At 30.8% G+C, this 13,062-nt stretch overlaps 2 protein-coding genes across 2 annotated transcripts; both read right to left on the bottom strand.

Moving 5' to 3' along the window:
* Positions 1-198: 198 nt before the first annotated feature.
* On the bottom strand, positions 199-1,165 carry LOC115875833 (probable N-acetyltransferase san). Its single transcript, XM_030891358.1, has 3 exons — positions 1,012-1,165; positions 614-937; positions 199-529 (listed from the first exon to the last, which is right to left on the bottom strand). The coding sequence occupies exons 1-3, from the start codon at positions 1,017-1,019 to the stop codon at positions 364-366; spliced, it is 498 nt and encodes a 165-aa protein (XP_030747218.1). The 5' UTR covers positions 1,020-1,165; the 3' UTR covers positions 199-363.
* A 918-nt stretch (positions 1,166-2,083) lies between these two features.
* LOC115875832 (serine/threonine-protein phosphatase PP1-beta catalytic subunit) lies at positions 2,084-12,925 on the bottom strand. Its single transcript, XM_030891357.1, has 5 exons — positions 12,788-12,925; positions 12,011-12,142; positions 8,770-9,177; positions 4,206-4,492; positions 2,084-2,735 (listed from the first exon to the last, which is right to left on the bottom strand). Exons 1-5 carry the CDS (start codon positions 12,837-12,839, stop codon positions 2,634-2,636), a joined length of 981 nt encoding a protein of 326 aa, XP_030747217.1. The 5' UTR covers positions 12,840-12,925; the 3' UTR covers positions 2,084-2,633.
* Positions 12,926-13,062: the final 137 nt, after the last annotated feature.

Raw genomic sequence — 13,062 nt, 5'->3', positions numbered from 1 at the left:
TACATATAAAATGTCAGCAATCTTCATTCATAGCCATCTCTGACGCCGTTTTTCGATCATATCTGTGATCATATTGTATTACAGAATAAAATATTATCTTTGATCTATGCTTATCCTTTTTTTAATCAATTTTTTTCGGTTTGATTTATTACATAATAATTTAAAACCACTCAAATTATGTCAAAAGTTCAAACTAAATATGAAAAAACAATTTATTCATTATTCCTGTAGATCACAACAAAAAATATTGTATAAACTGGTTAACATCAAATAAATAGACCACTGTATTTTGGATTCCAAAATGAGTTAAAAGAAAATCATAAAAAATTACATATACAACTCTTCTTCGCTAAGTTGAAAATCTCATTCCACACTCCCATTCGGTTGTCCTTTATTCCTAATTGTCTTTTGAAGTACGTGAGCATGTGCGGGTTCTATTCTCTTGTAATAAAGCGGTCTGGTTTCGACTATCTCAAATCCAAACTTTTTGTAGAAATCAATCGCTCCTTCATTGTTAACTTGAACATGCCTAAAATATTAAAGATTAATATGTGCTATATTAAGAATCTCAGTGTATATGTTATTTTGATCTGATTTTCATTGTTTTACTTACAAAAATATACTATCAAAATTCCCATCTTGTTCTACATAATTTAAGACATGTTGTACCATTAAAGTCCCTATACCCAGTCTACGATAAGGGTATAAACATCCAAGGGTCATAATATATAGCCGTCTAGACTTCTCCGAAGTATCTATTCGACAACAAACTGCTCCAACAACTATATCATTGTAATAGGCTAGTTTGGCTAACTCTCCCGCTTCCAAAACATCTTTATAGAATTTGTCGTTATACGAGACGGGAAAAACTACACTGTTTAGTTTTTTAAGCTGTTTAATGTTGTGTGGAGTAACATTTCCCAACTCTATATTAGCTCTAAAATGGAAAAAGTGCGGTTAGGAAAGATTGACTGCTAAAACGCATTAAATTAAGTGCAAACAGGATAATACCTCGTCATTGTTGGTAATGTTCTATTCGATGGTATGTTAAAGTAATGTTTTTAGAATAATTTCTTTTTTTAAACATAAAAATTTAAGAAATTATTTAAACGAAACAACCGAAACCCAAAAACTGTCAAATTTTAGTGCGAAAATCTAGCGCCATCTGTTAAAATTTTCTATAACAACTAGAGATAAATTAGCAAGCGCCATCTACTGGAAGTGTATTATATGAAAAATTTGATACTGCCATCTATCAGATGGTATCGAAACTATTAGTAAGGATGGGCTGATTTAATATCGAATTCGATATTAAATCTATAAATCCGCTCAACAATCACTATTTCAGAAATACCGTATGATCGAATAAAAACGGCGTCAGCGATGGCCATAAAATGACGATCGAAGACATTTCCCATATAATTTTACCAAAAAGAATTTTACATATAAAATGACAGCGATCTTCATTTCATAACCATCGCTGACGCAGTTTTTATTATCACACGGTACAAATCAATTAAATTAAAGAAAAGGCACGTTCATAGTAATATATAGATTTATTTAAAGAGTTTTGTGTTCTACATATACTAAATATATGCTAACAAAAATGACAAAATACAGAAACAAACAGTGAATTTTACAATGAAAATAATAGAATGGAAAAACGCTATTTAAAGATAATCGCACAACCTGTTAGTCTACATATTAATAAACGCACTTTACACACGAATTTCCTAATATACAACCGTATAAAGTGCACTTTTCCAGATAACATAAAAATTATTGCGTTATACAATACACAAGGTTTTTATACAATCACCCAATCATAAAAAAAATTAGGATCAAATTCTGATGCAAATATGAATATTTTAACGTGTACCTTCTTTTTAAGTTATTTTACATTTCTTGGCAGTCTGGTTTAACCGGAAATGACAAACAATTTGCTTATTTTAATCCCTTTTATATTATATGTTTATTGAATTCTACCATTATGAAATGTACGATTGAAAAAAAAGACATAATAGTCTGGAAATGACGATCGCTGTCATTTTAAATGTAATTATATGATGACTGTCATTGATTGTTATTTTCAAGCAATCCTGACGCGAAATGACTTCCAGTTAAACTGTAACTGTTAGCAAGTGAAAATATTTTAAAAGAAACTACACCTTGAAATATATCTAACCTAAGACATTTCAGAACATAAATACGTTTAATGAATCGATTGTATAAAACCCTGTATATGAGTAATAAATAAAAATAAAAAATTGCCAAATCACCGAGATCTTTGGCTCATATATAAGTGTGTAATTTTACTTTGCAATTTCCACTGTTAAATGCTGAAGCAAGTTTAAGATTATTTACAAAAAAAAATACTTTGATAAGTTTTATAGTCTAGTCGCACAAAAAATAAATCAGTCAAAAAACCTTTACAAACTAAAAATGAAGAGAAAAAAATATATAACGATAAATAATACTATCAAATCAATTTTAAGGACCGACTTTTTTTAATGATATTGCCACAACAAAAAAAAATCAGTGAGAGAAAGTACGCTACAGTTAAAATGCTTTATAATAGTATTTGAATAAAATGAAAATAATGTTAAACAAGTGTTTATTGCTCTATTTTCACTCTATTTCTTCTTGGCTGTGGGGTTCCTCTGTGGTGTCGAGGGACGACCGGAGTTCACGCCTTGGTACTGGTATTTTGCCTTCTTCTCAGAAGGTTTTAAAATCTAAAAAAAGAATTAACATGTGGTTTAAAACGACCACAACATATACAGCGTTACGTCCGTTGCAAACTTGCCGAAACCGGGTAGCCAGGCGCCGGCTATCCGGCGATGAGGCACATAGAAACTTATGGGAGTTTTCCGGCGCCAGATTCAAAGTAATTCATCGCCGGGTATCAGGTTTCGGGCGTGTGTGCAACGGCTCTCATTCACCTCATACGACACGGAGTATAGTAGCCAAACGATTAGATTTATACAAATTGTAAGTTTTTGGTTCGTTGTTAAGACTATTAGACCTACAGTTTAAAATTATTTGCCTGAGGTACAGAGTATTCCAAATAAACAAAAAATATCAAAGTTGTATTTTTTAAATGGAACACCCTGTATATTACTACATTTTTAGATTCTACGATTAAAATAAAGGTAAATTTGATTAGGCTTTACCACACTTTAATCTTACCGTTTTTGAAATATTTACGATTTTGTAAAAATGCAGTAACAATTTTAATGCTTCATTTCTCTAGGCGTATTTAAGTTTTTAAAGCCAAATATTGTACTGACGTTTTTCTATTAACTAAATTTTGTGTTGCAATATAGCTTCATTCGAAACCTCGTAATTAGTGGAATAAATTAGTGGTTTTAATAAGCGTAAAAGTTTGTTCCTTTAATTTCATTCAGAACGTCAAAATTAGTGGTATACGTTTTCAATTAGTAGAAAAAGTTATGAAACTTTTAACTTAGAATTATACTTCAAAATTTGCGAGAAATGTCATTTTGGCCTTTGATTATCTTCCGTCAAGAGAAATTTTGGTTAGAAATCAAATTTGATTGTTTTATATAAGCTAAATATTAGGCTTTCTCTATGGATACAACTGACTAAACCAAGCTGGATAATCTATTAATTTTAATTGTGTTTTTTAAACATGTGAATGATCGTAAACTAAAAAGTATAAAGTGTATGTTAATTGAAACCACTAATTTATTACACTAATTGCGAGGTTCCGAATGAAGCTTAATAAAAATAATACTACCTAATACAGAGAGTCTAAAAATTTACTTTAAATCATTACTAGCTGTAAACGGCAATAACTAGTTTAATTTAAATAGAACACATTGTATATTTTATATGAATCCGAAGCACAATTTAATTGTCTATCAAACGTATTATACAATTTTTTATCTATATCTTTAACTTTTCGTAGGAAATGTATTTCTTAAAATTTAGACCTCGTTTATCAATATACCCATGGAATATTTTAGATTTTTATTTTAGAATTTTTTTACAGTACCTAACAAAATTTACAAAATGTACACATGCTAAAAACGATAATATTGCTAGACCATATGTTTGACTAAATTTTTGTAAAAGAGTATACTTTGAGTATACTAATTAAATATACCACCACGAAGTGAATAACCAGATATATGGTATTTACCCACCGCCCATCATTGCAACAGAATGAAGCAAACACTCACCTGAAACGAGCACATGAGCGTCTCGTCCACGCTCATCATGCCACCGGCGTTGTCGAACTCGCCGCAGTAGTTGGGCGCGGAGAACAGAGTGACCAGCTGGCGCTTGGCGAAGAACTCGTAGCCGTCCTCGACGACCTGGTGCGCGCGGCAGATCAGATCCAAGTCGTGCCGGTTCAGGAACTTGCTCACCACGTCGGCGCCGAACGTGAACGACACGCCGCGGTCGTTCTCGCCCCAGCCCTGCACGTCCTTGTCGGGGTCGGACCACAGCAAGTCGCACAGCAAACCTGGAACAAACAAATCTCATATGAAGACTGCACGGGAGAAAATAGCTTTGGTCCATTTTAATTGGAGCCGAGAAAAACGAAATTTACTATTAGAATCTTATCCCCAATCGTTAATTTTTAAAGAAATATATTATTTTCGCTTGAATAATTAGATAAATATATATATTACTACTAATTATACCTGAATTATTAATATTGTGAATTATCGCAATATTCTGCAATACCGAAATAAAAATGCCAAAAGGCAAAACAAAACAGGGGAAAAACCAGGGATTTTCAATTAAAAATTGTATAAAACTTAAATATAAAAAATGTCTATACCTCTGTAGCGGATTCATCTCACCAAAATAAGTCCAATGGGTAAAAAAACATACGTAAAAATTAAAAACAAATTAAAAATAATCATAGAGAAAGTTTGAAGCTTTTTGGTTTTACCTTATTAAGTAATTGTTGTCAGGTATACTTGTATTCATTTAAAACTTCCCAATATGGCGGACTTCAGTATGGGAGGCTTAAAAAACGAAAATCTCTAGACTGGAGTCGACTGTAGTTCAAATCGTTCAAATTGATAATCTGTCTGTGGTGAATCCAATTCAACTCTGACACTTGGCTGACATTGACGTTTACGGTTCCTTTTTCTAAATATTTTCATTATTTTTTTAGTTTTTATTCACAAATTCTACTTGATTTTGTTCTTTTATTTAACCTGCAGACTGCAGTACTAATTATAAAGTTATAAATAATCTTTTCACCGATCAAGAACTGAGAAATAGGCTGGAAGATATTCAAAATGTGTAAAACGCTTAAATACGTATTAGTGTAAAACGCTTAAAAACATTGACTCGTTCACAAATTCGTGAAAATAAAGGTCTCTAATTATTTTGAGAAGTTTCCTCGTATCAGTAATTTCCAGGTTTGTAATATGTATATGGTAATAAATAGATTAAAACTTTTATTTCAATTTCAGGAAACAGCGCGGGCATTACAGATAGTTGTAAATCAGTTTTAAAATACAAAGAAGGTTTAAAACAGGTTTAAAAGTTGAGTTAGTAGAGAAGACCTAAATAAGGTAATGTTGATAATGGGACCAAAGATCAAATAACACTTGAAATATATAGTACAATAATTGTAAGTAGTTTTTATGAATCTGTTTGATATCTATTGCATTGTTTTTATATTTCTGGAAATTTATATTTTTTTACTTTACAGGATACACAAAGAATAGTAAAAAATACAGTTACTCACTAAAAGCACTTAAGGTTTGTAATAGATGTAGTTAGAATATCAAACACCAAACCAAACCAAAGATTATGTTTTATTTTACTGGTATTCCTCACATTTAAAAGGAAAGTCATTTCATTAATAAGCAGAAGGACATTGTATAGTACACTCTATATTAATAATTCTTTTTTATCCTATACTTGTTAGTTGACGCATCACTTACTAGGTATAAAATTTAGTACTGATTCCAAACCTATAGTATGCCTATAGTTGTGGTTGTGACATATTCTGATGTGTTTCTGGCAATTTAAAAGAAGTTAATATTTAAACAAACATTTCTGTCTTTTCTGACAGGAGTGTAAACACAAATTTAATAAAGGTAAATGTGGATAATGTTCTGATTATTACAATTTGCATGGATGTTTTTGTATGTTGTTATTTTTAATAAAGTATATTTAATCAGTTTTTGAGTATTTCTTTTTCCCTCAGAGTATTGTGTTCTAATCTTTATATATAAATTTTCATAAATTATATCTACAAAATTTATTACCTTATAACTTTTTGCTAAAGACTTTGTAGTTGATACAGTTTAACAGTATATAAAAGAACTATTTAAATAAGATTTTTGAAAATATTGCACACATCAATTCAATTTGTGATTAACTGTACTGAAATAAAAACAAATTAAGAGAAATGGGGTGATCTATAAACTATAACATGAAACGCATCGTCCTATTTCCAAGTCTTCTATTAATTTCACTTATTAAACAACTATAATTATTCAATAATCTTGAGATAATTCTAGGAACTCTCAGATATCGTCAAAACATGAAAACAAAAATTCACTTCTTATAGTTCTTACGTCCCTTTAACTGAAATATAAGAAACAGGGGAGTTAATATTCTCACTGAGAAAGTTTATAAAATACCTTTAAGTAAAATATCTTCGGATCTGCGGTAAAATACCATTATTCTTATTAATTAATTTCAATAATCTATGTTTTTATTTATGACAACCACCTAATAACCTAACTTTCACGTCAACTTGACAATCCTGAAAAATGTTATTGTTAACCAAAGAGTAAATCAATTTCTGAATTCGCTAACGCCAACTTATTATTCATTAAAAAAAAATTACCAATTTTCGTAACTAGGTCGGCCATATTGAGGAACTTTTAAAAGAATTGTACTATAGTAATTGTTAATTTTGAAGTTTAACTTGATATATAATGTCATTTTAACCAGGGTTGGCATGATATATATCAATGATATATATCGGATATATATCATTGATATACATATATCATGATATCTATACCCTGATATATATCATGATATTTATAAAAAAATAAAACTCAACAATCAGAAAGAAAAAACAAAAAAGATAATATTGATTGGATCTGGGACAATTCAAATGTATCAAAAACTTTGCCAGATACTGTTTGTATCAATTGATTCTGAGAGTGCATCCGCACTATCCTAGAAACGGCGCCGGCGCCGGCCTATCGACGTAACGGCGGCGTAACGACCTTGAATCGATTTACAGCAATTCTATTGGCTGAAAAATTCCTGCCAGAAATTTTATCTGTCAAATTCATCTGTCAAAAATTTCAGCCAATAGAATTACTGGAAATCTATTCAAGGTCGTTAGGCCGTTTCTAGGATAGTGTGGATGCACCCTGACTCTGACGATGATTTATCATTAATAAAATTAATACATCAAATATAAATTTGTTTGTTGTTAGTTTTAGAATATCTGTATATTTTTTTGAATTTCCGTTTATTTTTTAGAATTTCCGTTTATTTCTTAGAATTCCTGATTATTTTTTAGAAGTTCTGTTTATTTTTTTAGAATTTCTGTATATTTTTTTATATATTTTTGTTTTAATGTTGTTCCTATTATGTGCAAAGCAACAATAATTAAGTTGAAATAAAAATATTTGCTTGAGCTCTTGATCTTACTTGAAAAAAAACGCAGTTTTACATACAAAATAAATATCAAAACTTGATATATATCGGATATATATCGGATATTTGATATTTATATAAATATCATGATATTTGCCAACCCTGATTTTAACAGAACGTCAACGGTTTTTGTAGATTATCTTTTTAAAAAAAAACCTAAAGTGTTCTCGAATAGTTGCATTCATTTAAACAATCTATTAAATAGTTTTTTCTATGTTCTTTGTATTTTTTTGCTTCCGACGATGGAAAGAGAACTAACATTCTGAAAAGTTAAGAATTTTTTTTGTCCGTTAAGCAAATTTGTTTATTAGTAAGCCACTGCTGACAATTAGTCTCCGTTGGATTAACGCAGCAGTGTTTACAAAAAATAACAAACCCACAGAACTTTTTTGAAGACTTAAATCTAAACTATTATTTTTTTGCTGTAGGAAGAAAATTACTATTTAAGTAAAAAATGCGTATCCTGCAGGGATACAAATTCAGGGTACAATCATTGGTATCTCGATAACTGTAATAGATATGAACATGGTTAAATTGGGGCAAAACTGCGCTATAGGATGTTCACCAAGATGCCATCAAAAAAGTTTTAGAAATTTCAAGGATTGCTGATTTTTTTTGGCAAAATGGATTTTTTTGAAAATCAATTTAATTTTTTCCTGTCGTTACTTTTTAGAAAATCAAAAAACTAATTGCACATTCTCATAGCCACTTTATTAGGGCTATCTGATAATATTTTTAGATTTTCAAATTAGCTGATAATATTTGAGATACAAGATTTCCAAAAAAATACTCAGCAACCCTTGAAATTTTTAAAATTTTTTTGATGGCATCTTGGTGAACATCCTATAGCTCAATTTTGCCCCGATTTAATCATCTTCGTATCTATTATGGTTTCCGAGATACCAATGCTCGTACCCCGAATTTTTAGCACCCTGTATAATACCAAGAACAATACTACTTGTAAGATGCATGTTTGTCGCCCATGCGCAAGAACAAATCTGGTTTTTACCATTTACGCGTGGACTACTCTGGTTTTCCCTGGGACTAAGCATATTATTGCTTTCTTTGATGGAGTTAAGTTTTACTTACCGGTATCTGGTACATCTGTCGGTCTCATAATACGCCTGATCTGTTCCATCCCCTGCAGGTCCGGACTCAGCCCTCCATGACAACAAAATATCTTCTCGTCAATAATAGCCGATATGGGCAAACAGTTAAAGCAATCCGTAAAGGTCTTCCACAGCTTGATGTTGTAGCGTCGCTTGCACTCGTCGTAAAAGCCGTATATTCGGTTGATGGAGGCGCACTCGTGGTTGCCCCTGAGCAGAAAGAAGTTCTCGGGGTACTTGATCTTGTAGGCGAGCAGCAGGCAGATGGTTTCGAGGGACTGCTTGCCGCGGTCGACGTAGTCGCCCAGGAATAGGTAGTTGGCCTCGGGCGGGAACCCTCCATACTCGAACAAGCGGAGCAGGTCTGTGTATTGTCCGTGGATGTCCCCTGAAAATTACATAAATATAAGCGATACCAATTGAACGCAAACGAACGTTACGCAAACGAAGGCGCGATTTTTATATTCATTGTTGCCAACCATTGACATATTTGGCGCAGGACTAACTGGAATATAAATTTACACCTGGGGATTTAGGTGGTAGCCCTGCTGTAAAAAAAGGAAAGAAGAAATCAAGTTGTCACATTACTGAAAAAATGACTAACTGACTAACTGAAATTTAAATTTCCCGCTGGGTATTCAGGTGGTAGCTCTGCTGTAAAAAATGTGAAGTTGCCGCATTTATTTATTTATTTCCTGTCATTTCAGTTTTTTGGTTTAAATGAAGTGTTTACAGTATCACAACACACTTCATTTAAACCAAAAACTCGTAATACAAAACTAAAGTGTCAAACGAATGACAATGACATATGAGCTTAAAAAATTTTACTAGCAGACCTTGCAGTCGAACGTTGTTCTTTTTAGAACCTCTTTTAGTTCGAAGTGTACAAGATAGCTTAATAGCCGTTGCAAAAAACTCATCGAAACCTTATTAGAATATTTTAAACGGGAAAGCGGCAGTAAAGGTTAGTTTTGTTGATGTAAATAGTAACTGTTTATATATTTATTATTATATTTTCGTTCCTAAAATATTTTGATTAAAAGAAAATATCTAAAAGTGAGCAACGCTGTGCCGATTAAACTTAATCACGTGACTAAAAGTTTATTTCGTATGATCTATATACACATATGTCCTGTATGTAGAATTATTGTACAGGGTGGCTCGAATTCGACGCTCATCATTGCAATTTCGGAAACCGTAAGAGATACAGAATCGGTTAAATGGAGGCAAAGTTACGCAATTTGATGCTCAATAAAATGCCGTATTGCATTTTGAAAAATTCCGAATACTTCCGAATATATTCGAAAAAAAAAATGAATTTTCAATTTTGTTTTCTATTGTTTCCTGGATTTATTTGTTAAGATAACTTAAAATGAAAAACACATTTTCATGGCCACTTTTTCTGCTCTATAAATCTGTGTGATTAAATATTGACTCTGACGTTTCGGCCTCTGGCGACCATCATCAACTTAATTTTTTTAAATACGGACCTGATTTTTTTTTTCAATTTAATTAAAACCTTTCATCACTCTTAAAACACTATATATAGTAACTTTGATATTTGCCGACGTTTCGTACAGAAAATTTCATCACCAGAATTTTATGCAAAAAAATAAAAATGCAATACGGCATTTTATTGAGCATCAAATTGCGCAACTTTGCCTCCATTTAACCGATCCTGTATCTCTTACGGTTTCCGAAATCCCAATGATGAGCGTCGAATTCGAGATTCGAGCCACCCTGTATAAGTGCATCAAAAATATTGATAACTCTGGTTGGCAACCGTGTTATCTAAAAGGTGCACAAGTTCATTTTCAGTGCAGTTTATTAAAATAACACGATGGAAAGCCGATGGTACAACATCCCACACAATTTTGCTAACGAAAAAAAAGTCAGTAGCGCATATGTTTTTTTTTAAATATTCCTGTGATAACCCATATGCATGCCACTGGTGTATCTGTCGAAACCTTTATCACGGTCGTCAAAATTATCATCGATTGTCACTCTCCAGCCGTATTTCACGCCGTATTTTATCGATCGTATGGTATATATCATAATATCTCCAGTATTTAGAACACATCTAAGTTAACTTATTTCTCTGAGCTCTGACCTCTGATATTCTTGAAGTAAAATTCTATTAATCAATATCAAGGTTATCATAGTAAAATCAATAACAAAAAGAATACAAAAAACTATAAGGTAAACTTATATAAAAAATATTGATTTAACAAACCAATTCAGTGTCCTATAAAGGATATTGCATAAAAAATAGTTCTTAGATAAAGCGGATTTATAGTTATTATAATTTTATAATATATTTTCTGTTTACAGGACAGTTGTTTAGCTTTACCATAAATACAGACAATCTATTCAAATTAATACCCTATGATTGAAAAAAAAAACGGCCTCAGAGATGGCTATGAAATGAAGATCGCTGTCATTTTTTATATGTAAAATTATATGGGGAATGTCATCGATAGTCATTTCCAAGCCAACTGGACGCCGTTTTATTCGATCATACGGTGTAATTGTGAAATCATAAACCTATTTTATGATAGAAATTATGTACATATATAATTTTCTAAGTAATAATATATTCACACAGAAGCGATAAAAAATCTATTAATTCAATTGGGATTAAAATCAGTATTTTTACTAATACAGAATGACAATAGAAATAAAGATATAGCTTATTAAGATAAGCTAATCTCATAATTCAAATGGCTGGTATATCTGGGTATGTTAATTTTTAAAAATAGATTTAGTTAGTAGATAAAACCATAATATTCAGGGTTGAACTAGTATTCCAAAAAATCTCTATGTTTTGCATTCTATTTGAATTTTTTACTTCAATTTAAAAAAAAACGTAAAAACACAGCAATAGTAGGGCACTTTTAAAATGAATTTCATAGATATAGATACCTACTTGGTGATCTTTATTTAAACAGAAAATTAGTGAGAATCAACCCTGAATCAACATTTAAGTATTATTTAAAAAATATTTGAGTAAAAATAGCAAATAGAAATCTCAACCTAATATAAAAGCTTTCTCACTTTAATTTTAAAACTATTTCCTCATATTTTTAAAACATCTAAAAAAACATAATACTGTGTTTTTACAAATTTGAAAATGATAAAAATGAAAAAATCTAAAAATGATCAAACATGATTCATTTAGAACTATCTATTTTTAGCCATAATTAATGTTTCTTAGTACTCACCACAAATTTTCAAAGGTGCCTCAAGTTCAAGTAAAATAGGTTGCTGTAAAAATATCTCTCTTGATTTCAAACAAAGACCTCTTACTTCTGCTTCGGTCATATGTACAGATTTTCCAGGGCGACATCCTCTTACTTAAAAATTTAAAAAAAATAGGTTAACAAGTACTAAAGTCTAAATTAAGCTTTCTAACATACTAATTAAAATGTTATGCTTTAATAAAGATAATTAATACAATAGGAAATAATACATTATTAGTGTTATAGTCACACTACTTATAACAGGAACTAGCATTAACTCTTCTACAAGCTGAAAATACACAGTTGTATAGTTCTTACGCTCAGACGATACAAAAATAGTTTTAAATGTGGATTTCTTCTTCACATCTGGACTCTCTTTCAATTCGCTTAGAGATTTATGCCCTATTTAAACGTGATGAAAACCAGAATTAAAAATAAATATAACTTGCTTTTTATTTATGTTATGTGAAAGGCTTGAATTATATGGGCCTACTAAGAAAACACTAACATGTTTTTTACTAAAATATATTTAAAAAACAAATCTATTTTGGGATGTTTTGCATGTTAAATATTGGAAATAACACGTACTACAGGAAAAAATGATATATAAATATAAATTTCCTCAAATACATAGAACTGACAGATGCGTTAGAAGTTTTATTATTAGACGAAGTAGAGTTAAATTAAATTATTTTGTTATATAATTATATGTAAGATGAAAACATAAACGTAAAGATAAAGTAGAATATTCTAATTTACCTTCTAATAGCCTTTGAATTAAGCTATCAACGTTTAATTCGGGCTCTGCCATTTTTAACTTCAACAAACCTAAAAAAAATTGTAATTTGTTGCCAACCACAGAATATACTAACGTTGCCAACCACGGAACGACAAAACAAGGAGGTTGTCGATATTTTTTTTAATATTAGTTTAAGCTGTCAAATACAGATGGCAGCATTCAATTTAATTTTTTTTTGAAATTTTGAAATATATTTTAGGCTGTATATAATTTTAAAACGAAAAACTAAAACCCT

This window comes from Sitophilus oryzae, unplaced genomic scaffold (assembly GCF_002938485.1).
Source record: "Sitophilus oryzae breed Bouriz unplaced genomic scaffold, Soryzae_2.0 scaffold_1396_pilon_pilon, whole genome shotgun sequence".
In the NCBI taxonomy this organism is placed as follows: Eukaryota; Metazoa; Arthropoda; class Insecta; order Coleoptera; family Curculionidae; genus Sitophilus; species Sitophilus oryzae.
The sequence above is the reverse complement of the archived record's forward strand: the minus strand, read 5'-3'. Positions and strand labels throughout refer to the sequence as shown.